The sequence below is a fragment of the Sminthopsis crassicaudata genome, chromosome 1 (assembly GCF_048593235.1).
Source record: "Sminthopsis crassicaudata isolate SCR6 chromosome 1, ASM4859323v1, whole genome shotgun sequence".
NCBI lineage: Eukaryota > Metazoa > Chordata > Mammalia > Dasyuromorphia > Dasyuridae > Sminthopsis > Sminthopsis crassicaudata.
In genome coordinates, this window is record NC_133617.1 from 189,558,077 (window position 1) to 189,585,310 (window position 27,234).

The following is a 27,234-nucleotide window of genomic DNA, read 5'->3' on the forward strand; positions in this document are numbered from 1 at the left end:
CCCCGCATAAGTAAACTTATTTATTTTTCTCCATGAAGAGAACATTTCAAAATTATATTTGCTGTTAGGTATGCTTTTTTTATTGAAAATTTTTTATTGAAAAATTTTTTTTCTTGTGCTTTGGTCATCTTTCTTTTGCTGATAAGCAAACTATATAAGGTAATTATAGAATGGCAGGAAATTAGAAATAAAGTAGTCCATCCCTTCTTTTTGAGTATTTGCTACAAATTTGGGGCAGCTAAGTGGCACAGTGGTATAGTGCCAAGCCTGGAGACAGGAATACTCGGCTACCTGAGTCCAAATCTGATCATAGACATTTACTAGGTGTGTGACCCTTTGCAGGTCATTTTACCCTGCTTACCTCAGATTCCTCATCTATAAAATAAGATGGAAAAGGAAATGGTAAAATATTTCAGTATCTTTGCCAAGAAAACCCCAAATGATGGCATCAAAAGGTAAATAGGACTGAAAACACTGAATAATAAAACCCCTTCCTTTTATAGCCATTTGCAAAGTTTGAAGATTGATAGACATAGCATGTGTGATTTACATTCTGAGACATCATTTATAGGGCAATTAATGTATAACACTATAAGACAAGTCCCTATTCCCATTAAGTTCTTACTCTTATTCATATTTGTTGTTTGGAGGTTTTACATTAATCATATTTCTTATTCAACTTTAAAAAATCAACTCAATAAATATACAAATCAGACACTAAGGATACAACCTTGGAAAAAAAAGTTAACCCTTGCCTTGAATCATGTACATGGACTAGAGAAGGGATAAAATATCTATCCAACTCTCTGGAATACAAGTTAGAATAGATAGGGAGGATTTAAAGCATGATGTCTATCAAGAGACAAGCATTTATTCAATATTTACCATGTAAACCCTGTATTGAGCACTGAGAGAAAAAAAAAACGAAACAAATAAAATACAAAGAAAGCCTAGAATAAGCCCATAAGCTTGAGGAAGCTTCCATTCTATTGGGGAGACACCATGAATCATGTTCAAATAAGATGGAATGTAAGATGAAAGCAATTTCAGAGGGAAGTTGGGAAGAAGCAAAGAAGGCTTCTTGCAGTAGGTAAAATTTGAACTGAATCTTGAAGGAAACCAAGAAAGCCAAGAGGAGGTCAGATGAGAAAGGAGAATGTTGCAGAAATGGTAAATAGCTCTGAAAAGATCTACAGTTAGGGAATATGCAAGGAATAGAGATAAGCCAGTGTTGCTGCATTGTAGAACATTTAGAAAAGAGTTAAAAGCAAGAAGGCATCAAGATCGTGAAGGGCTTTAAATGTAAAACAGAGTAAATTTATTGTGGAGGAAATAGGCAGCCACTGAAATTTATTGAGGGGAGGGAGGGGGTGACAAGATCACAGTTTAGGAAAATCAGTTTGGCTGCTGAGTGGAGAGTGATTGGAATGCAAAAAGATTTGAGACAGAATGGGCTATAAGCCAGCTCTAAGTCCAGTGGGCTATAAGTCCAGTCATGAAGTATTAAAGAATTGCACTGGCATAGTGGCTTATGAGAGTAGAGAGAAGTAACATATAAAATATGTTGCAAAGGTAAAAGACTATGTAAGTTAAGTGTGAGTAATCAACCAGATTGCAAGCTTGGATTACTGGGAGATTGTTGGTTCACTTGACAGTCATAGGAATATTGTGAATGAAGTTTGGGGTGGGAGAACGGAGAAAAAAAATTAGTTCAAAAGTGAACCCCCACGACACCTAGTTTGAGATGTCTCCTAGGCAGGTGGCAGGTAATATGAGACTACTACACTGGGAAAAGATTAGGGATGGATACATTGGTATCAGCAGCATATAGAGATTATTATCACAAAAAGATTATATATTAGGAAAAGGAGGTCTAAGAAAGAATGTTTGAGATGAGGCAGAATCGTTTCTAACTGTGAGAAACAGGAAAGTCTTAATGAAAGGATGACATGTGAGTTAAAACAAAAAAAATTTATATGAATTACAAAAATCATTATTTTAGATTAATAAAGAAATTGAATTTTGTTAAAATGTTAAAAATGGAAAATAGTGATCTTGAAATAGATTTCATTTCTAATAAATATTTGGATTAGTAATAGGATTTCATGTGATTCAAGGAATCATTATTGTCTCAGTTTGCTCTTCTTTAGAAGGCAAAGATTGGCTTGCTAAGTCCCCTTCTGGCCCAATGAGTTTTGTGCCTGTAGTTCCAGGATCTGAAATTTCACAAAAGTAACAAAAATATATTTATGTCTACGCCTTTTTCCCTTGTCTTTGAATCCAACTATGGTAGCTTTATATTTTTAGGACCTTTGTTTTGTATTACCAAAGACTTATTTCTTGTCCTTTTGATATGTCATTTTACTTTATTTTAATTCTCCCCTTTTCTCTCATATAGTCTGGCTATAAATGGGATCTTATGAATGATTGTAATCAGTATTTTGAAACTATTTTTCATTGTATTTTGAAAATGTGGATAATAGGTTTGATGCTTGTATAGCAAATGAAAGATGAGAGATTTTCTTATCTTCCTTAAGAAACATACCTCGAGTTATACTGTTATCCCAGTGCATATAAAATTTGATAGTCATGTTTAACAACTAAAGTTTTATGTAAATAAGTGAATTTGTGATCAAATTAAAGAAAATAAAAATATGAATTTTTATTTTAAAACATTTACATATTTTTTATATTGCTTAGAAGGAATTTTGGTCACAAAAGAGCAGATAGACAAAGCTAGTCTCACAAATCCACTTTACACATTTTCCCTTCTTTTTTCCAGAGGTCCAACAAGTATTTATTAGCACTTATGTGTCAATCACTGTACTTCAGTATCCCTGGCAATTCAAAGAAAAACAAAAACAGACCTTGTCCTCAAGTAGCTCATTTTCTAATAGAGGCGACAAAAATGAAAATAATTTGGCATATACAAGCTAGATACACAATAGATGGAAGGTAATTCCAAAAATGAAGGTTCTAGCAATTGGAAGGGGAATGGTCTTCTGCAGAAGATCAGATTTAAATTTTCTCTTTAGAGAAAAACAATCTTTTATAATTATTTACACTAAAGTGTTTATGACTGAATTCTCTTTTAAGAAATATTTATTTTCATTCTCAAAGAGGACAGTAAGAATCAGTTTTTTATGGTAGGATTGCAGACACCAAGTCACAGAATGAGCAAAATACTTTTGACCTAGAAAGCCTTTTTCTTATCCCTCACATTCTTTCCTAATGGTGATTCCCTGATTCAACTCCATGAAAGATTATCTATATGAGTGAGGCTGAAGAAAACGCAAGAACAATGACAGAATAATATATGAAAGAAGAGCTGTATAATTTTACTTGAAAATAAGAATGATAAATAGGAAGGGAAACTACAATCATGGGAATGGGGGAAGAAATTAAGTTCATGTTACTCATCACCTAGACAACAGCTCCAGTTTTGAGAACTGTAGCACTTAAACTGTTTCTTTTTCTTCCCCAGGTGTGTCCTCTCTAAGTATTCAGTTTGCCAAACTCCCAAAGGGACTCAAACACTTAAATTTATCTAAAACCTCATTATCACCGAAAGGTATGGTATAACAAAATCTGTTTCACTTTGTTGAATATGTCTATCACTTTTAAAAAAAAACAATGAAAGAATATAGGACATAGAAGGAACTTTCTCAACCTTTTATACTTCAACCTTCAAATTTTTAGAGATGGTCCAAAGGTTATAAAACTAGTTACTGGCAAAGTTAGAACTAAAATGGTATTGTTTTGATATCTAATAAAAATAATAATAACTAGCATTTGTATAAGTATTTCAAGATTTTCTAATGATATTATGAATATTATTCCCTTTTATTCTCATTACAAACTGGCCACTTAAGTGTTATTGTTTTCCTTATTTTACAGATGAAGAAACTGAGATAGAGTGATTTGTACAGAAGCATATAGTTAAGCCAGTGTCTGAGGCTATATTTGAATGCAAGTCTTCCTAACTCATCTGTCTACCATGGTCTAGTCAAATTAGGCTAATTGCTGCCTCACTATATTTTGGGCTCTTAGAAAATTAATCTGGGTTTAAAATAATTTTTGAATCATAAGCATATTTTAAGTGATCTAAAAGATACACTTAAATATAAGAGATTATTCTGTCTGAAACTAGTTAACAAATGTTTTTGAAGCTAAGGAATGTTCAGTAATGGTTATTTTCAGTTTTCTTCATGAATTGTTTTAAGAAGTATTTGCACAATAGTTTATCAAAATACTTAAAAGGTTTCCTCTTACCCCCTCCAAAATTTGATTAAGGTCATCTTTTAAATAATTTTCAAAAACCATTAGACTCATTCTTTTTGTATTTCAGAAATTTTTTACAGTTCCACCTACATGGATCATTTTGAGGTTATATTTCTCTATACCAGGGGTTCTCAAACTACGGCTGGTGGGCCAGATGCACCCGCGGGCCAGATGCCCCCCCTAAGGACGTTTATGTGGCCAGCCGGGTTATGGTAAATGGGTTGAGGGGCAGAGACAGAGTGTGAGTTTTCATTTTTACTATAGTCCAGTCCTCCAACAGTCTTGAGGGACAGTGAACTGGCCCCCTATTTAAAAAGTTTGAGGACCACTGCTCTATACCATTTAGTCATTATTTTTTTCTATTAAATCCAATATCACTAAGTATATCAGCATTTACCTATAGCTGATTGATAAAAAGCATTTCTTCACACAGATTCCCATTTTTTTAGAAAAAGAACAAAAAAAAAAATAGAGGCAGTATGAAATAAATTTATTCTTGAGTTCTGATTTTTTTAGCGTACTTATTTTTTTTTTAATAGTTGAACAACACATCAAAGCATCAATAAGTGAACAAACATTTATTAAGCGTCTCCTTTTTTGCGAGAGGGCAGTTTCTGCCCTGTAGTAATGCTGGGGATGCAGAAATAGTCCCTGCTCACAAGGAGCTTATATTCTATTATAAAAATATAAATGATACTATTGAAACCATATCATACCCAGAGACTTCATTATTTTTGTTTCTAGATTAACTGTTCAGCATATAATGAAACTATTAATGTGTTAGGAATTAGAGGAGGAGGGAAAAGGAAGGAGAGTGTTTATCTAGAAAAATCTATGTGATATTAGACCTTGAAGTTAAAAATAATGGGTTTTTTCTGTGTGTAACAAACAAGTATGTCATCTAATCAGGTAAATCTGCAACATAACATAATTACATTTTGCCTCCCTAACATTTGAGTTCAACTTTGCCAAATATTAAGGGTCATATTATTCTTCGCAATATAAAGATAATATCTTAAATGTTTTATGTTCTAAGAATAGGATAATTAAAAGCAAGAAAAATAAAATAATATGGTTGGGAATAGATTTACAACTCATTCACAGAGCTAATGATGAATTCATTATTCTGCAATTGGTTAGAATGACAATTTTATGAGATAAGATGCCAGAAAGAATATTTTGTGAATTTGAAGTAGTGGTTTTATGAAATGAAAAATCAGACTTTTTTTCTGAACCTTTGAACTCTATGTGATTAGAAAGAACTACACCTATTGTATCAAGGTCTTACTGTAATTCACTTTCATAAATAGCTTTCGGAGCAATGGAGATGCCTACAAAGAAGATGGACTACATAGGTGTCCCTTTAACAATGCATTTCCATTCAGTTTATATGATGTTTCCAGTGTGTGTGATGACACTGAATTAAATACACTGAGGTAATTACCTCTGTGTATCCCAACCTGTAACATTCATTTCAGAAACAAGTAGATAACTATTCCATCACTAGAAATTCTAGATGATCACTTATCAGGGATAATGTACTTTCCATTGAGATTGGATGAGGCTATTTCTGAGCTTTTAGACTAAAAATCTAAAAAAGGATTTTAGTGCAGTTTAGTGACATGATCAGATTTTTATATTGATTAAACTCATCTGCCAGAATATACAAGAAATCGCTCAGCACCACAGCTTACATGTATAAAATATCAAGGAACATGAATGAAGAAAGAAATTCATCAGGACATAGTTCTGCAGGAATTAGTATTTAATTTTTGTTCAGTAGTTTTTCAATCATGCATAGTTCTTCATGACCCCATTTGGAATTTTCTTGGCAAAGATACTGATGCGGTTTGTCATTTCTTTTTCCAGCTTGTTTTTTTTTTTTAAGCTTTTTATTTTGAAAATATATGTATATATAGTTTTCAATATTTGCCCTTGCAAAATCTTGTATCCCAATTTTTTTTCTTCCTCTCTTCTCTCTACCCCTTACCATAGTCTGCAAGGAATCCAATATACAGTAAACATGTGCAATTCTTCTATACATTTTTCCACAATTATTATGCTGCAAAAAAAGAAAAAACAGATCAAAAAGAAAAAAATACGAGAAAGAAAACAAAAAGCAAGCAAACAACAAAAAAGTGAAAATATTATGTTGTGATTCACATTCAATCTTGACAGTCATCTTTTTATTTATAGATAGTCCACCTTATTTTGCAGATGAGGAAATTGAGGCACACAGGGTTAAATGACTTGTTTAGGATTATACAGTAAGTGTCTGAAACTTGGTTTAAATTCAGATCTTCCTGATTCCAGGCTAGGTGCTCTATCTATTGCACCACCTAGCTGCCCGAAGTATTTTGTAAACTATATTAATGAATACTAAATTAACTATATAACCTAAATTAATTAGTTTCCTATGGGACCTAAGACAAAATATTTTATCTTCTTGATGCCTTCAGCTTGACAATGACAGATATTTCCTAAGGTCTTTTCCAGACACAAATTCTATGATTCCAAGACAGACACTACTGTCAGCAAATCCATTGGAGGCTCTCTAGCATGGTATAGCTAAAGAATATTTTTACAATGCTGTATTTATGAAGGACATTATATGTGATATCTTCCCTTGATCCTTGTAATTGAAGCAGGTGTTATTATTGGTCCCATTTTACATTGTCATATGGCTAATAAATGCTTGAGTCAGATGTTGAAATCAGTACCAAAGCCAGAACTCTGTTTACTCTGCCACTTATTCATCTCCTGGATACTGAGAACTATTTTTGCTTAAATTCACACAAGTAGTATCAGGGGAAACATTTGGATTTAGATCCTTTGATTATAAATCCAGTATTAGGGTAAAACAGTAAATTATACTGCAAAATACAATAAAAAATGTTGAGCATCTAGGTGGTACAGTGGACAGAGGACTGGACTTGGAATCAGGAAGACATCTCCTTGAGTTCAAGTCTGGCCTCAGGTATTTCCTAGCTGTATGTGCCTGGGCAGGTGCCTTGAACCTGTTTGTCTCAATTTCCCATCTAGAGAAGGAAATGGTAAACCACTCCTGAATCCTTTAACCCCAAATGGGATCATGAAGAGTTGGACATGACTGAAAAGTGACTGAACAATAAAAACTATAAAGCCCTTTGAGATCTTTTGGGAAAGGATTTGTTTACATTATTTGGGCAACTTAGGAAAGGAATCCTGTGGTGTCCCATATTATCTAACTTCTTTCTAGTTTTCCTAAAAGTAAATTTTCATATCATCATATGAAAGGGATGTTGTCCCATCCAAATGTCTCACATATGAAGAAAATAAAGCCCAGGAGATTTAATTAACTTGCCCAGTCTCATACAAGTTCTTCAAAAGCTATCATTCTTGATTAATAAAGACTTTTTCTTTAATTACTTCATTCTTGATCTATCCTCAAAAATGTCTCTCTTTTTTTTTTTTAGAACAGCCATTTTATTTATATCATAGTCATTTCTAGAAGTGCTTTTCCCCTTCCTCCTTTCCACTTTAATTGAATCCTTTGATAATGATGCTCAGTGTTAAGTTACTTATTCATTCATGTGAATGTGACTTTTAGAATAGTGAATGGTAGAATGATGACTAAACAACAAATTAGAATGACTACCTTAGGTCATTGTAGAAACCAGGTCCCTTCCAACAATTGCAAGAATTACACAGTGACAGAATTTCAGGAAAAAAAAAAAAAAAGAACATCAAAACTCATGGATGCCAACTTTTACCTAAACAAAAATCTCCTTTATGTTTCACGGTGATTATTCATTTCTTGAATGAAAACATGTTAATAGGTTTATTTAAGTAGCAAATAGATTCTCCTCACCCATCCCACACTGATAATTTTAAGAGTTGTTACAACAACTACTAAAATTTTTTAAGGCCATTGTTACTGTTTCCTATTTTGTCTTTTTCTTCATATGTAAAATCCATATATATGAAAATATTACTGATAGTCGGTGTTATTTTCTTTATATGAATATTCTTTGGGTCACTATAATTGCAATTACCATCCTCAAACACAAGACCTATTCTAGGTCTCAGTAAGATTCTTCTGATGTTTCACTGAAATCCCACAGTACATTGTAAATTATGTCAGTATCCCCAGAAGACATTAATGATCAACTCTTACTGACTATGGGCTATATTTATGGAGTTTTGATAAAAGAATGGAAAATGGAACTTTCTGAAAAGGAACACTAAAGTGAGAGAAAATCAGATTCCCTATTTCTATTATTTTTCAGTTTTAATCTTTTCTCATTTTCTTTTCCCCTCTTGACTTTGGCTTTTTCCTAGTCTGGTTTATAGACTTTGTAGCTCCTACAAGTTATTATGACCCAAGGCCATAGCAATAGTTGCTCTATCTAGCACATAGAACTCTAAGGCAATCTTAAAATGCTATATAAATATGAGTGATTTTTCTTATTAAAATTAAAAATTAATTTTATTAAAAGGTCTTATTCTCTCTTACATTCGAGTTGAATTTCAAGTAGTTTTAGAATCAGAATAGAAATTAGTCTTGAAGAATTGGTAGTAGTTATAAGAATTGACTATTAGACAATTCTATTTCCTTATTTTATATTTCATTTTATTATATTTTTCAATTTTACTTCATTATTCTGATATCATCTCCCAAATTCACCCAAATCAATATCTTACCTCTTCCACATATAATCACTAAATGATAATTTTCTAGTTTCTACATCCTTTCATTCTAAGTAAGTCAAGAAATATTCATCTGGTTCCACCTTCTTCCATCTGGAAATACTCCTCTATTAAAATAAAGAACCCTGTTGAAATTACTAAAAATCCCAAATCTAGGATGTAAATCTATATTTAGAATAGATCTAAGTTTTCACTTTCTACATTTTTAAAATTTGCTGCTATTATGTGCTTATTTATATATGGAGGAGACAGAAAGGAATTATTCCTTTTTACTATACTAGCATTAAGCTTACCAGATAACATTATCATTTAACATATTAGATCCTGGCCTACTGCCAAGTGCCCATACTTGTCAAAAAACATTTTGCTGTCAGGAGTGATTCTGGCCATCTAATTCAGCTCTGCATTTATTGAGTTTTGTCACATTCCAGAACAGAATGGTTTAAAGAAAAATGATTTCCCTGATATTTTTTAAAGCATTTGGCATAACATTCATTATGTAGTAGAAGGAATAATAGATAATTGTATATTTTAATATGAGACTGGTATATTCCATATGCTTTTGTCATAGCAGATGCAAATTTATCAGTAATAAGATAAGAAAAGCTGGAGCAAGTTGGCCATTTTTCATAAACACAGCCTCTCTTGATATTTTAGACTTCTAGAAAAAATATATTTATGAAGCTTTGTGGTTTGAAAAGCATACTACATAAATTCACAGTTGATTCTCATAATAACTGAAGTAGGTGCAGGAGTTATCTAGTCATTATTCATACCTGTTCACATCAGAAATGTGTTCTTACCCGATAAAGTATTAGGACTGATATCTATACCCTTCCACTATTATCCTAAATTGTGCTTTCAATGATACTTAATAAATTTTGGTTTTATGTTGTATTGAGTAAATGTGTGAATATAAGGAGTAAAGTATTTTATTAATTAATATTTTGCTAACATCATTATAAATTATTACTAGATTAACTACATTAATATAAATTACTATCCTGACAAATTGATAACTCATTAACATAATTGATATTATTAACATTTGATTTTGTATCTATCTTTCTGTTTTATTTATATTTAATTTCTTAATAGTCACATTTATAATTGAAATATTACATTTGGTTTGCAAAATCACCTGGCAAATTTTTAGAATAAGATAAATTTGTGTTGGGTTTTTTTTTGAAGTTTTAAAACTTTTATTAAAATAATAGCTTTTTATTTTCAAAATATATGCAAACATAGTTTTCAACATTCACACTTGCAAAACCTTATGTTACAAATTTTTCTCCTTCTCTTCCCCCACCCCCTCCCCTAGACAGCAAGTAATCCAATATATATTAAACATGTAAAATTCTTCTATACATATTTCCACATTTATCATGCTGCACAAGAAAAATTATTTCTTTTAGAACAATAATATTTCATAACTAGAATAGATAAATTTGAACAATTAACTTATTTGTAGTATTTCAGGCATGAAATAGTTTAAGCTTTTTGGTGGTGTGGAAGGAAAACTAGATTGAACTTGGGAAAACTAGCATTTGAATCCTCTCTATGTTACTTCCTACATGTTTGCTTTTGAGCAGGTCACTCATTTTCTCACAGCCATAGTTCTCTCATTTGCATAATAAGATTTGGACTATCATTTCTAAGGGTCCATTCTAATATTTTATCTTTGCTAACAAAACAATATTTGAGTACAGAGCTGAGAGGAGAGTTGGGTGGATAACATGCAACTATCTATACTCATAATTAAGCCACATATTTAAAAATATTAAGCCTTATTTCTATGATAATTTTTATTAAAACAAAATACAAGTTTGGGAATCTGAATTGCTATCTCCTTTTTTTCTTCATTCTGTCTGAGTTGCTGGGGCTAGCATATTTACAGGAAATTTATAATAAGCCTGGTCTTGCTCCCTTTAAAGGGGAACTGAACTTAACTCTTTTTGATATTGTAGGGGTGAATAGCCTTTCTCAATCACTCAGTGCCAACCAGCTAATTGCTACCACCCTCACCCACTTAGATCTCTCAGGGAATGCTCTTCGGGGAGATGACCTCTCGGTAAGACTTGCTTGTTACATAGCATTTGGCTTCTTGGAAAAAATTGTATTTTTATGAGTTATATGTGATTCCTAAAGACAGTTCTTTAGTTCTTTCCCTTCCATTTGTATAAGTATGAAATCCATGCTATTCACAACACTAACACTGGTTTTTAGTCATTATAACTATATCTAAGTTTTCCTCCTTGTCCTCCCAAAGAATACCATTATACACAAATTGTGTGTGTGTATGTGTGTTTGTGCGTTTGTGTAAAATCATTCTATATATCTATTTATCAGTTTTTCCTCTGGATGCAGATGGCCTCTTTTTTTTTTTTTAGTATGTCCTTTGTAGTTCATTTGGATATTAAAATTTGATTATATTATGTATATTATTATATATATTATATAATATATATACAATATTATATATATAATATATATTATAATTTAAACTGCTTTTTTAAAATCATAATTTGTAGAACATCAGTCAGACAAGCCATGTGATCCAGAATTTTATGCCATCTATTATTCCTTAGCAAATGGAGATGTTGGTTGTATCATTTAAGCATGTGATAGTAGAATAAACTTAATTGAATAATCCTATAATATTCTGTTATTTCAGCAGCAGCCATCCTTAATGTTAGTTACTTTCCTGGAGTTTTATCTATAGACCTTGAAGCAAGTGTGAGAGAAAAATACTCTGAAAAATTTAAAACAATGGATTTCTAAAGTTTATTAAGAAATGGAGAAATGATGTAAATATTTAGCAGCTCTCCTCAGTATGATAAATTAATCAAGTCTTAAAACTGGATAGAAATTGATACTCATGATGAGTCCTGACTTTTACCTTTGATCAGGATTTATTGCAATTCAATAAGCATTCATTAGGCAACAATTAATTTCAAGACTCTGTTCTCAAACTGGAGATACAAAACAGCCTTTGCTCCCAAGGGGCTATCATCTTATGGAGATGACCATCACTGGCCAAGCTGATTAAATTATAATCAGTCAAATCTTAAGGAGAAGATGTGATTCTTAGAAGTAATTTAATTATCATTTCAAGAATTTTGATGTCACCAAGCACATTTCTCTCCTATTTTGTTTTCTTCTTTTTCTGTTATCTTTCTTCCCAACTTTCTATCTACTGTGCTGAAAAAAAAAATTTTTTTTTTTGCTTTTTTTTTCCCCTTTGGTAAATTTTGACTGATGTGTACATTCTTGGTTATCATCTTAACTGATGATCCAATCCTGCTGTCATCCATCTTAAAGGTTGTGTACTAAGACTTAATTTAGATAGCAAGATGCTAAACAATTGTAGGAAATGTTGGAGTGGAATAAATTTTAGAAATTTAAAATTAAACAAGAACCAATTTAAAAATCTGTAAATATATGTGACCAAACTACAATTAAATGGGAACAACATCAGTTATCTAAGATTGTGTTTTTTGGGAAGGATGAGAACTGATGGACATTGTAGAACTTTTTGCAATTCATAGGAACAATACATGTGATTTCACTGTTACAGGAAACTCCTTCTGCCAGAGCTATAATTTCTAGTCATGGAATTGCCTAAAACATTGAGGTCTTAGGTCAGTCAGTCAGTTTGAATAAGAGAGAGGACTTGGACCCATGTGTTTCTCTGAGGCTGTTTTAATTCTGAGTATCATATCTTACTACTACTTTTGATGCCTTTGATTCATTTAGCCTTTAAACATCTGCTGGGGGCAAGGCATTGTTCTATCACAGATCAGGAATATTCATAACTTAGTTTTGAATGTACTTTGAAAGTCTGCTTATCTCAAGATAATCTTCTTTTGGCTAAGTAATATTTTCATATTGCCATATCTTCTCTCTAATTGAAGTTTCTAAAATTAATGAATGTTGGCCAATGTCTACAAGACTCTTAGCTAAGTAAAAGAATGAGTTTATCCTTTTTTTTTCACAGTGCCTCTAGGCATATATACAATTTCATTATGGAGATAGATCACAAGATTTCAATTTTTAACTTTTCACATGCACACAGAACAAGGCTACAATTCTCCACTTTCAGCCTTTGTGTGAAGGGAAGGCTGTGTGTAATCTATGAAAGTGGAGTTTGCCCAGCTGTGGGTGAGAAATGTTTTTTTTTTTTTTTAATACACTAATACTTGCCAGATCTGTCCTATTAGATTTCTAAAATGCTTCAGGAGATGAAAATCATGGGTGTCAAAGCAGAGACTGGCCAGAGAGCATCATATGGTTCAGATTCAAATTAGTGGTGATCCTGACAGAGTACAAGACTTCATTTGAACCTTCAAAATTGATTAGCATTTTGAGAGAATGACTATAATTCAGGTGGCATTTCAATCTCAGGAATTAAAATTAATTAGCACTTTTCAGAATGGTATGGCATAAGCTGAGTTAATCAAGCAAATCTAATGATGCATAACAGAGAAGAGCTTGGGGAGTCCTAATATCATTTGGAGGTTTCTCATATTTTAGCTAAAACTTAGTTTTATACTAAATATTTTCTGGAATTTTGATTTTGAAATTATAGAATTGTAACAAACTAATGTCTTATTGGAGGTAGGGAAGTTATAAAAGTAATATGAGCAGATTTTCTAATTTTTTATTGATAGAAAACTTTGGTCTTTTTTTTTTTTTTAAACTGTTTTTAGTGGCAAAACTAAACTTGCTTGTTGTTTCTTCTTTTTCAAGTACCTGTACAACTTTTTGGCTCAGCCAAATGCCATTGCTCACCTTGATTTATCCAACACGGAGTGTGCCCTGGACATGGTAATGTTTCTTTATGGTTCCTTGGAGTCTCAATGACCATTAAGTTGCAATACAGTGGAATTTCTATTGAGTAAAATAGATTTCTGATTTCAGAGATATTTGATAATCAAGCTGATGATTTTGCTTTTCAGGTCTGTGCAGCACTCCTTCGTGGGTGCCTTCAGCATTTAGCTGTCCTCAGCCTCTCCAGAACTGTCTTTTCTCACAGGTATGGAATTACTTCTAAACATCATTAATTCCAACTATGTATCAAACAATGAAATCTCGTAAAGGTTTATTTGTTTATTTTTTTCTATTGTTAAGTTGTGGTGTTGATCTAAGGATTCAGCAGTTTAAGGAAGCTCTGATGGAGAAATCTCTTTTATTCATTTTGATCGCATTTCTTCTACAATTTATTGTTTTGGAGAGTTTTCTTAAAAAGGACTTTTGGTTGTATCTCCATAATCCCTGAAGCCATCACTATATTTCATTTATTTAAAATAAATATAGTAGTGTTCTTATCTACAACCACCCTAAAATCATTAAAGGATTATATTAAGTTCAGTATACTTCTTTTAAAAAAAACAGGGAAGTATGTATAATATTAAATGTCCATTAAATATAGTAAATAAAAACATAAATTCTTGTGCTCAAAAAGTTATGTATCTGATTTTCTGAAAATCTTGTCTCTGAGAATGATATATATTGATATATACAATATATACTGATATATGAGATATATTCTAAGATTGATTATATATTTTAATCTGCATATGCAATTTGAGAATTTAAATAAATTTCTGACTTAATATACAATAAAGATTGTGATTATATGTAATGTAAAGTATTTTATATAACTATAAATAAAGGTAGCATATGTATAATGGGAGTATACAAATATAGTACATACTTTATATTTACAAATTTATATATATATGACTATATATATATATATATGACTATATATATATATATATATATATATATATACATCTCACTAAATTCACTATATTATACACTAAATCACAAAGGTATTTAAATTGTCAAAATGGTAGCATAAATTCTATTTAAGCAGTTTCTCCTTACAAGTTAGGATAAGAGGTTTACAGAGAGAATAGGTGAAAAAATATTGGGGTTAGAAATCACTGAAGTACCCAAAGTGCTGGACTGAATAAAGAAATTATCATGTACTTAGCAGGGTTCATCTCCTGCAAGGACTGATAAAACTTTCCCTTTTTGGCTCAAGTTGTAAATCTATGTCATTCACTAACCTCATAAGACCACAAAACAGACCAATTTAGATAGAACTGAATGATTGATTAGGTGAATAGAAATGTGGAAGTGTATTTAGATGTGAAAAACTGAGAAAGCTCACCTGATTTGAATAAAAGATTCACAGTCTCCTAATTAAAAGAACATTATCTTCTTGAGAACAATTAAATGGCAAAGGTGAAATAAGCTGAGTTCCTTACTCAGATAAGGATAGAGTTTATGACCTTACTAAAGATTATTTCACAAGAAAAAGAACAGAAGGATAAATTAATTCAAAGAACAATTCAAATCTGTTAGATTACTAAAATTAAGTAGTGACTAGAAACATGGAACATTATATTGATAATCGATATTGTGAGAAGAATTGTTGGAAATTTCTAATCCTATTAATATAAATAGAGTTATTCATTTTTCTTTTATTCAAGTAGAACAAAATGGCAAAATTCCTTTTTTCCTTAAATAACCTGAAATTTTGTGTCCCTGCTGGTATTAACTTTTGTCAAAAATTCATAAGAATAGCAGTGTGTTATTTTTGATGTGAGCACAATACCCACTGAACAGAATGGAGAAAATATTCAAGATCAGTAGTGCTGTAATCTTACTCCATCCAATTCCTCTTAAATCCTGGATTGCTTGGTGAGATAGTGTTTACTGATTTCATTCCCTTTCCTTATTTTCTCAAGGCCATAGAATGTATTTGGAGTTTGTGAATATTTTCCTTGTATGTCATTCTTGTGAGGAAATGGGCATTCACTTAATCAAATGGGATTGGTATGTTTAGAAATATAATAGTTGAGTAAGAGAATATGTGGTCTATTGCTACTTCTATTTTCCATGTTGTTTACTAATTTGTCTCAGATCATAGTAATTCTTTTTTTTTTTTAATTAATTTTATAATTATAACATTTTTTTTGACAGTACATATGCATAGGTAATTTTTTTTTTAACAACATTATCCCTTGTACTCCCTTCTGTTCTGAATTTTTCCCCTCCTTCCCTCCACCCCCTCCCCTAGATGACAGGCATTCCCATACATATTAAATATCTTATAGTATATCCTAGGTACAACATATATGTGCAGAACCGAATTTTGTTGTTGTTGTTGTTGCAAAGGAAGAATTGTATTCAGAAGGTAAAAGTAATCTGGGAAGAAAAAAACAACAACAACAACAACAAAGGCTTACATTTACACCCATTTCCCAGTGTTCCTTTTCTGGGTGTAGCTGATTCTGTCCCTCATTGATCAATTGGAATTAGATTAGCTCTTCTCTATGCTGAAGATATCCACTTCCATCAGAATACATCCTCATACAGTATCATTGTTGAAGTATATAACGATCTCCTAGTTCTGCTCATTTCACTCAGCATCAGTTGATGTAAGTCTCTCCAAGCCTCTCTGTATTCATCCTATTGGGTCATTTCTTACAGAACAATAATATTCCATAACATTCACATACCATAATTTACCCAACCATTCTCCAATTGATGGACATCCATTCATTTTCCAGTTTCTAGCCATCACAAAAAGGGCTGCCACAAACATTTCGGCACATACAGGTCCCTTTCCCTTCTTTAGTATTTCCTTGGGATATAAGTCCAGTAGTAGCAGTGCTGGATCAAAGGGTATGCACATTTTGATAACTTTTGGGGCATAATTCCAGATTGCTCTCCAGAATGGTTGGATTCTTTCACAACTCCACCAACAATGCATCAGTGTCCCAGTTTTCCCACAGCCCCTCCAACATTCATCGTTATTTGTTCCTGTCATCTTAGCCAATCTGACAGGTGTGTAGTGGTATCTCAGAGTTGTCTTAATCTGCATTTCTCTGATCAATACTGATTTGGAAAGATCATAGTAATTCAAAGATTATTTGCACATAAATTTTATTGCCTTTGCTAATGAAAACCTGGCCATTCCATCCATTAATTCACAAACGATTTGTGTGCAGCCATTGGGAAATTGTATATCTGTCAACACTGGCCATTTTGGAATTGTATATTTCTGTGAAAATGTCAGTGCTAATATGTTATGTTTTTTGATTTACAGGAAAGGAAAAGATGTACCCCCATCTTTCAAACAATTTTTCAGCAGTTCTCTTGCCTTGATGCAAATCAACCTTTCAGGCACTAAACTTTCTCCTGAGCCTTTAAAGTAAGTGTCATATTCTTTTTCTCTACAGCTTTTGAAGTTCAATTTTCTGGATGATTTTATTGAAAAATAGGAGATGTAATCCACAAGCTCAGTAGGCAGATCAAAATGCCAGTGTTTCTAAGTCTCTGTCAGGTTCTTTTTGACCACCAGGAGGGTTGATGCTGTTAGCAAATTGAAATGGAAATGAAATAAAATGATCTCCCTCATCTGATGCCTTTAGCTTACTTATTTCCTTTATGAAATCTTTGTTTACAAGGATCATTTTCTTTTTTTACTTTACTACTCTTCAAGAATCTTCTAGCACATGATTTTGAGTGTAAATTATTGTGTTGTTTCTAGTCTTGATATCAAGCATTCAAACTTAATGATAAATAAACTCTAGAACAGTTTTATATATATATATTTAGAGGCAAATTATCTAGTTTCTGAATTATCTAGATCTTTTTTTTAACTAGCTATGTTTTGTTTGTTTCAATGGTAGAAAAACATCAAAGTACTTTGAAAAAACAAAATTCAAATTAATCAATTTGGTGTTTTAGAAGTATCAGTGAAATGATTGGTAATTGAGAATATTTTGTAAAATGAAACTTGAGGAATATGTGGCTTTCAGTCATAATCAAAAATTTGATATTATTATGAGGGCAATAGAATTAAATTATCTTTGGAACAATTTGTCTTTCTAAATAGTTAAGTGATGGAGAAATAAGTCGGCGCTCATGTTCTCCATCTGCCCAATAACCAAACCCCCCCCTCCAAAAAACAAAACAAAACAAAAAACCACAAACAAAACTTTTGACAGAATGTCAATATTTTTCCTATTTCACCACTACATTTTCTTCTGCTGTCATTTGGAGCTGTAGACAATCTAAGAAGTTAGTTTTTCTTTAAAAAAATTAGCCATTTATTTTAATTATGGTATTATTCTGAATCAGGCATTTCTCTAATTGCGTATATTTTGAGATCTTTCCAAAACCATTGAAGACATGACAATTTCCCCAAATTATACTGAAATTATAGATTAATTACTTATCAAAGCAGTATTACATTGCCAAATAAAGCATTTGGCAGTCTTTAACACAATGGTCATTTTAAAAAGTGCGATCAAAGTTATCCTTGATTTGCTTATAATATAAACTTTGTTTTATTTTATAACAAGTATTAGGGATGGTGAAAAGGTAAGAAGATGGGCCTTTGTGTAAAATAAATTTTAATTAAAAAATATAGAGATGATCATATTTGTACTAAGATTTTCCAACTCAGAAGATGAAATATTTGTAGTGTAGAAAGGCTAGTCCATTATACATAATTTGGAAGATTTTGTGTTATATATAGATGTAGCAGAAATTGTCTTATTCCCCTAAATATAATTTTTAAAATCTGTGTGGTGTAATTATGTAACGTTTGTTGCCATGTCCCCAAAGATTTTCTTTATATATGTGTTATATTGCATTCAGTCGTGCAACAAACATTATTTATGGTGTCATTTTTAAAAATGTTTATATCTGCTAGAGGTGGAAGAAACTACAAATTATCTAAATGCCCTCAAATTGGATAATGACATCACAAACCAATGAATTACTGTATCTTGTTTTAAAAGAGTGATAAATAACTTTGAACTATAAAAGGAAATACCAAAAGGGAAAAAAAAAAAGGTAGACCTCAGAATAATATATGGACCCTGATTACAATTTTGCTTACTTGTATTTCCTAATTATAAAGATTTTTTAAAAAGTTCTACAGCTAGCTATTTTTAGTTGACTTCTAAGGGATTTAAACTGATTTTTATACAGGTTGTTAAATGCAAATTTTAAATAGAAAGCTGCTTCTGTAAAAATGGAGATTTATATTTACTGAGAATTTTCTAACCATTTGAGTACATATGTGTGACAATAATAGTTTAATTTTTTTTTTCTTGAGTATAGAGGGGATTTCAGGATCATATAATATTCCAGGGTCATAATCATAGCATCGGTTATGTTCAGAATAGTTCTGAGTGTATTTTATTCTAAATTTTAAAGGACTGGTAATTTGTATATAGTATATATATTGCAATTTTTTAATGCCCCGAATACTTAATGACCCAGAACACTCCATTCCTATACCACCTACATGAGACTTTGCTGTATCTAGATAGCATATTTCATAATATGTTTGCAATAAAGCATTACTTATGTAAAAATTATAATCATGCCAAATCAATAATCCTTATACCTTGTGCTATTTTGTGAAAGAGTATTAAAGATAATGATGCTTAGTAGGCTGGGTTGATTTCTGCATGTATGCTAGAAATAAAGTTTCACAGATTTGAATGTTTTTTTTTTCTGTAATGATGATTGTGATATATAATATTAATTGTAATAATTAAATAGCATGTTAACAATACTTCTGAAAAGAAATAAGTAAACATTTGTGCATTAGTGGAATAGGAATCATAAAAATGTCTGTTTTTAAAGAAGAGTTTGGTAATAAGTACATGTAAAAGAACTGCATGCAAGATGGAAATATGTAGGTGATCAGAAACAGTTTTGGACATTAACTGTTTTCAATTGTGAAAAAACTGTTTTCCTCAGAAACCTTTCATACTATTTTTGTCTACTTTTCTTTTAGTAGAGCTATTGGGCAAGTCTAATGATTATTATTTTTTAAAAGCAGGAAAATTTTTGTTTTATTACTTGGCCTTTCATTTGAGGCCATCCATGTTTTTCATCCAAGCTGAAGCATTTCAAGCGTACTTCAAAAACCCATTGAGTTTCTGTGCCTTGATGTTTTTTCTTAGAGCTCTGCAGGAGAGAATGCATGATGTGCTTCAGAAATATCTCAGGGCTATTGTTTTGGGTATCTTGCCATTAAGGGTTCAATATATACTAATTATTTCTCCTTTAAAAATTTTTTGGCTTGGTATTTTTAATAAATTTATTTAGCAGTGCTTTGAAAAATAATTATACATAAAATTAACATTCAGAAACTAGGAGATTAAAACCTAAAACTTAACAATCATTTATTGTCTTAGGGTTACATATTTTTAGGGGTCTTTGAAGAAAGAAAATAATTATTAAATGAATCAAGGTTTATTTATAAAAGAATTAAGATAAATAAAGCAATTTGTTTAAAAAAGCTGTCCAGTGCAATTTGTTCTTCAGTAAATGACAGTTTCTACTGAATTAGTTGTTTTTGCTAGCCTGGCCCTCGTTTTCTCCCAATTATAGACTTGCTTTAGTTCAAGATCTTAATGAATATAGCCTTAACTTTATCAGGGAAAAGCATTAAAAGAACAAAAAAAAGTGAATTTTTTCTTTCAAAAGCAGCATTAGAATGTAGTGTTAGAATAAAAATGTAAATTTCCCAATGATATTTTCAAGCCAAAAATTTTAAATGATAAACTATAAAGAAAGAATCAAGGTACATATACCAATAATATATGCCCACCTTTCCCAATAATCCTCAAGAATAAGGGACTCTATTACTTTTAGAAGTATATTTCACACATATATTTGTGTATGTGTGTATGTGAGTTTCTCTGTTTTTGCTCCCTTCTTCTCCTCACCCCCTTTCCAATTTTGCCCTCTGAACAAAAGATAATGGAATTAGAAAAGGAATGGACAGGGGCAGCTAGGCAGTTCAGTGGGTAGAACACAAGCCCTGAAGTCAGAAGAACCTGAGTTCAAATAAGACCTCAGACACTTAACACTTCCTGGCTGTGTGACCCTGGGCAAGTCACCCCAATTGCCTCTGCCCCAAAAAAAGTAGAAAGAAAGAAAAGGAATGGACAAAGGGACACGAGACAAGAAAAAAATTTTTAAAAGATTTTTATATTACTCAATTTTTTTTCTTTACTGGTTTTAATCAGATGGCTTATAAGCATATATATATGTGTGTATATATATATGTGTGTGTGTGTATATACATATATATATATATATAGTCATGTTCTGAGAGACTGCAGAGTTGGGAGAAAGGGAAAAAAGTATACACATAATGGAATGAATTCAATACTTTCCTTATTGTTATTATTTGGGGAAGTGAAGTTTGAATTAATGAAATGATTGAATTACTCACACTTTGTTTTTTGTTTTGTTTTGTTTTGCTTTGTTTTTCTGAGACAATTGGGATTAAGTGACTTGCCCAGGGTCACACAGCTAGGAAGTGTTAAGTGTCTAAGATCAGATTTGATCTCAGGTCATCCTGACTTCAGGGTTGATGCTCTATCCACTACACCAATTGCCCTCTGCATTTTGTATTTTGAAAGAAATTATGTTTTATTTAGCACAATACTGCCAAATAGAAGTCCTATGGCAATACTTTTATGAATAGATAATAATCGGGTATTAACTAAAACAGTATATGTTTATATGCATGTAGGTGCAGTTAGAGTAGTATTTGATTTTAGCAAATATATTCCTTTAGGAGTCTTTTTATCTTGTTAATTTGCATGCTAAATTATTTCACTGTTGATATTACTAAAGCTAATTTCATCTGGGCTTTTGTCCAGATGATTACAAAATCAGGTTTAATGAGATCTGAACTCATGACCACATACAAGGAAAATGTTTTAATAATTTTCATTTAGTCACTTCATGCTGAGTGGGAGGCAGATACACGATTGTGAGGTGAATCAAAATTATTTATTCCCTTTTTAAAAGAGAGCTTTAAATTCTAGTTTTCTGAGATCACAGTAATATGGAATTATAGAATGAGTAAATTTTCATAGGATGTTTTTTAATCATAAGTAAAATAGTCTGTATCTTCTTTCATCTGTTAAACTGGTTAATTTTAAGCTTTGTAATAAAAACACAGACATGGCTTCTGTACTCAAAAATAAAATCTTTGGAAACACTGTCTTTTATCTTCTTTACTGCTCTGATAACAATTACCTAATAATCTAAGCATTATTAATGCTGCTCTAAAGTAAATGCAGGTGGGAATTATCTTTGAACTCCATTTAATTTCAGTATGCAATTAGTTTTTACTGTTGGTTTATTTGCATAGGAATAGCATTTCTGTTGACTTTTGCATTTATGATAGAACTCTTACTGTGTAAGACCAAAGAAAACTATAGAGCCATTTTATCAGTGTTGTCAAAAAATGGAAATAAAGTTGGAATTTTTTGTGTGTGTTGATATTTGTTTCCTTCCCTCCTCTTTGAGAAGACAAATAATTTGATAATGAGTTATATATATGGTCATGTAAAACAGGTTTCCATGATAGCCATGTTGTAAAAGAAAGCACAAAAAAAAAAAAGAAAAAGAAAAAGAAAGAAACACTTTTTTAAAAGTATGCTTCAACTTGCATTGAGATTCCATCAATCATTTCTCTGAAGGTTGATAGCATTTTTAATCAGAATTTTGATTTTTCTTTTTAAAAATATCTTTAAGTTTGGTGGTTTCATCTTAATTTCCTTTTCTTTCCCCAGAGCACTGTTATTGGGTTTGGCTTGTAATCATAATCTGAAGGGAGTTTCTCTTGATCTCAGCAGTTGTGAGGTAAGTCTAATTTCAGTATATGCTGATGGGAAAATAGCCTCAGAATTGAGTTGACTTTTTCCTGGTATGTCATGCTCATGAGGGTGTACATGGAGGAGAAAAAAAAAAAAACATGTAAGAAAAGTTCTGGTTCAATTTCTTCCTCCAAATGTAGAACTATATTTGGTTCTCCAAATAAGCATTCAAGTATATATTTTAAAGAACAAGAATCCATAACGTCGCATAGTGGATTCAGTGCTAGACCTGAAGCCAGAAAAACCAGAGTTCAGATCCAGCCTTAGACATTTAGTAATTCTGTAACCCTGGATAAACCATTTAATCTGTGGTTTTCTCCATTTTCTCATCTGTAAGATGAATGTAGCAATAACACCAGCCTCCCAAAGTTGTTATAATATTAAAAGGAAATATTGTTTGTGAAGCATTTTGTGAACTTTGAAATGCTGTTTAGCTGCTAGTTGTTTTCATTTTTATCATTATTATTGTCAATCATCCATCATTCACACCTATTACAGCCCTTCTATAACTATATAGTGGTCTTTGTGAGTGGCTATAGCAAAAAAAAAAAAATTTAGTGCGCTGCCAGACAACTTGATTATGTGTTTCTCCAAACTTAGCTAAGTCTAGTCCTGGACAAGAAGCTCATAGTTTATCCCTTTTCATTGTTTACCTCTCACTTATCTTTTATTTTTGGCTGCCTAAATTGCAACGAAAAATTTTCTCAATGGGCTTTGTGGTTCTATTGCTTCTTTATTTTATTTCATATATAAAACTATTTTATGCTTAACATTCAAGATCTAATTCAACATTGAGATTATGATAACTTTGATAGTTTGTATGATACTTTACACTTTACGAAATGCTTTATGACAATAATTCTGATATTAATCATAAGATCTGACTAATATTCTTAACACAATTTTGAAAATTACCTTATTTCTAATTCTTTGAATCCCTAAGTTCTTTTAAGGCAAGCTATGGTACCCCCCCCTCCTATAGGAAGACTTTCCTGATCATTTCAGTTATTAGTACTCTGTACCAATTCAAAATGCTTAATATTATTTATTTATACACATGTATCTCAAGTGCATAAGAGCAATTAGGTGGCAGAGTGAGTCGTAGAGTGTTGGGCTTAAATTCAAGGAGATCTGAAGTCAAACTGGCCTCAGACAATATCTGTATGGCTCTGAGCAAGTCACTTAACTTCATTTGCTTCAGTTTCCTCATCTGTGAAATAAATTGGAGAAGGAAATGTCAAATCACTCCATTGTCTTTTGCCAAAAATCCAAATAGGGTCATGAAAGATTGGACATGACTAAAAAGTGACTAACAATAAAGCAATATATATATTTAATATAATACTATTATATCCTCTAATAAAATTTAAACTTCCTGAGTACAGGGATTATTTCTTTATTATCTCCAGTGACTGGCAAAGGATCTTGCATATAATAGGCATTTAATAATATATCATTGTTATCATTAATGTTATTGTTTATATAAAAGTTTAATCATTATTGCAATATTATTATCCCAAATTAGTTCTAGAAAAGGCCATCTTTTATGATTTTGCAACATAAGAGCTTTTTGTTTTATTTTTGGTATCCCTTTGTAAGAGCCTGTTACTTTAAACATTCAAGGTTTTTCCATGGCCTCTGCTATAAATTAATTAGAGGACAATAACAACATTAAACCTATATCATTTTAACTTTACATGATGCTTTTTTCACAGAGTTTCATAATATGAATAATTAGATTCTCTTTATCATATGGGGATAAGGACTATATCCCCCCAATAGAGAGTAATACTTTTGATTTTCCTGACACAGCTAACTTTTGGTGAAGAAACTCTATAGACCAGTGCAATTTAGCATTTTCATTGCAACTAATAGTCTTAGAAAGTTGCTTAGATTAATGAGGAGTTAAGTGACTTGGCTAGATTAATGCATCCCAGTATATGTCAGAGCTGAGATTTGAACCCATGTCTTACTCTATCTCCTATATCAGCTTGTCTTACTTTTTTTACTTTTTTTTTTTTTTTTTTTTTTTTTTTTACTAAGTGTCTTACACTTTTTAGATCTGAATATTGTCATAGTACCTTGTGAAAGGACTTGCCCAGCTTCACATCCAGTTTATATCCATTAGATTTGGGAGTAAGATCTAATTATTTTGAGTAATGTTTTGTTTTATTTCTTTGAGTTTTTTTTTAATAAAGCTTTTTTTTTTTGTTTTGTCTTTTGTTTAAGCTTTGAAAATCTTTTTTTTTTTTTTTTTTTTTAAAGTTCTCATTTATTTCTTAGCCTCCCATATGGTACTGCCCTCTTTCTTTCCTAGTAGTAGCAAGGGTAGCTAGATGGTAAAGTGGATGGAGTGCTGAACATAAGAAAAACCTGAGTTGAAATCCAGCCTCAGACACTTATTAGCTGTATAAGACTAGACAAGTCATTTTAAAAAAGAAACAAAAAACAAATTCTCTGTCTGCATCAGTCTTCTCATCTATAAAAAGGGAGTGATAAAAGTACCTATCTCCCAGGATTGTTGTAAGAATCAACTGATACAGTAATGTTGAGACGCCTGATACATAGTTACGCCTTATTATTAATATAGTCTTGAATTCCTTTAGTACTCCCTAGAAGAACTAATTTAGAATTTAGTAAATAGCCTGTGCTTTCACTGATGTTTACTTATGATATAGAAAATGATGAAGAAGTCAGCTTACTGGTTCTACCTTGTAATCATGCTTAGTCATGCTTTTTTGGAATAATCAGGCATCATAAATAGCAAAACGAGCATTAAACTATAAATCAGAAGAGTAGGATGTTAACATCAGTCTTTCTGTTAATGAACTTTGTGGCCATAGGCATGCTATTTAATTCATATGGGCTTCAGTATTCTCATCTGAAGGATAAGTAGATTGGAATAAGCGATCTAAGACTTCTTAGAGCTCTAAGGAGCTATGACAAATCTGGAATGCATACTAAAAAGCAGAGATATCAGCTTACTGACAAAATTGTCAGAGCTATGGCTCTGTCTGCTGTGCGAGATGGACTAGAAGAAATGCTGAGTGCCACTGAATCAACACTTTCAAATTATGGTGCCAGAGAAGACTTTTGAGAATCTTTTGGACAGAAAGGAGACAGATCAGTCAGTATTTAAAGAAATTAATCATACTTTTCATTGAAATATCAAAGACTGAAGTTTAAATACTTTGGTCAGTTTATGAACTATTGTTCATTGGAAAAGACCCTGATTCTGGGAAAGACTAAAGGCAAAAGGGATAGGTGAGAACAGAATGAGATGAAGAGGTAGTGTCATGAAAGCAACAAACATGAGCATGAGTAGACTTTACGGATAGTGGAGGATAGAAGGGAGGGATCATCATGAGACGATCCATAAGATCCCTAAGAATTGGGTAGAACTGTATAACAGGAGTCCTTAAATTATATGATAACTTTCCCAGGTTAAGATCTTTTTAGCAGTGGAAACTCAGTTTGTAGACTAGATTCTGATTTATTTGGAATGACTTAATTGTGATATTACATCAGGCAGATGAATGAACTTCCAGAGATCCCTTCAAGTTGAATGGTTTTGTGGTCAAGTTTATGATTCCTTCCAGTGGGAGCATATGCCCCTAATGTAACTATTTGAATGTCTTGTAAAACCCTCTATGAACATGACTTAACTTCATTTGATCAATTATCCATCTAAGTACTTCAATACTTATCTTCAGCTTCCACTCTCTTCTTCCATTTGTGTCTTACATTTATACCAATCAATCTTCTTTATGCATACATCTAGTATGACACAACATTATTTAAAACCTTTCAGTGGTTATTCATTGTTTTCCACATAATGTCTAAGCTGTTTACCTTGACTTTTAAGACCCTCCATCATTTGGCAACACCCTACCATATATCCTTCATACTACTTCATATTACTCTTCTTTATGTTTTCTGAAACCCCTTGAAACCACATTATTCACCTTCCCCAACACTTTTTGCTTCTCCATTTTTGCCCTTTAGATCTATCCTAAACCTAAAATGTGCTTCAACAATCCCATTTCTGCCTGTTGAACTCATTCACGCCTTTTTAGGAACCATATTCTCTATCAAGCCTTCCTTGATTTCTTTCAGACATAGGTAGATAACATTAGTCTTAAAATCAAGGGAACCAGAATTTAACTCTTGTGTAAGACACTTAACTAGACGTGTAATCCTGAAGAAGTCATTTAACCCATCAGAGGTTTTTTTGTGTGAGAATAAGAATAAGAATACGAGTCCTCCTTATTCCGAAGTTCAATTTAAATTTTGTTGTATGTAGAGATGTTTGGAAAACTTGTAATGATACATGTTTCAGCTATTATTATGCATTCATTCAATAAACCTTTCTTATGTACCTACTGTGAGCCAGGCATGTGCTAGATGTTGTGGTTTCAGAGACAAAAATAAATAATTCTTACTTTCAAGGATTATACAGATAAGTCAATTAAAGTCACACAAACTAATTTGGGAAGTATGGATAGGGAAGTAGGAACCGTAGATCAGGATAGATTTCACC

At 31.8% G+C, this 27,234-nt stretch overlaps 1 protein-coding gene across 5 annotated transcripts in view; it reads left to right on the forward strand.

Moving 5' to 3' along the window:
- CARMIL1 (capping protein regulator and myosin 1 linker 1) overlaps positions 1-27,234 on the forward strand; it is a 349,103-nt gene that overhangs the window by 219,350 nt on the left and 102,519 nt on the right. For all 5 annotated transcript variants that reach the window (XM_074273008.1, XM_074272988.1, XM_074272991.1 and 2 more), the window contains exons 12-17: positions 3,485-3,571; positions 10,938-11,041; positions 13,720-13,797; positions 13,929-14,005; positions 17,096-17,200; positions 22,611-22,680. In XM_074273008.1, the coding sequence (XP_074129109.1) occupies positions 3,485-3,571; positions 10,938-11,041; positions 13,720-13,797; positions 13,929-14,005; positions 17,096-17,200; positions 22,611-22,680 (521 nt within the window). The remainder of the gene's footprint in view (positions 1-3,484; positions 3,572-10,937; positions 11,042-13,719; positions 13,798-13,928; positions 14,006-17,095; positions 17,201-22,610; positions 22,681-27,234) is intronic.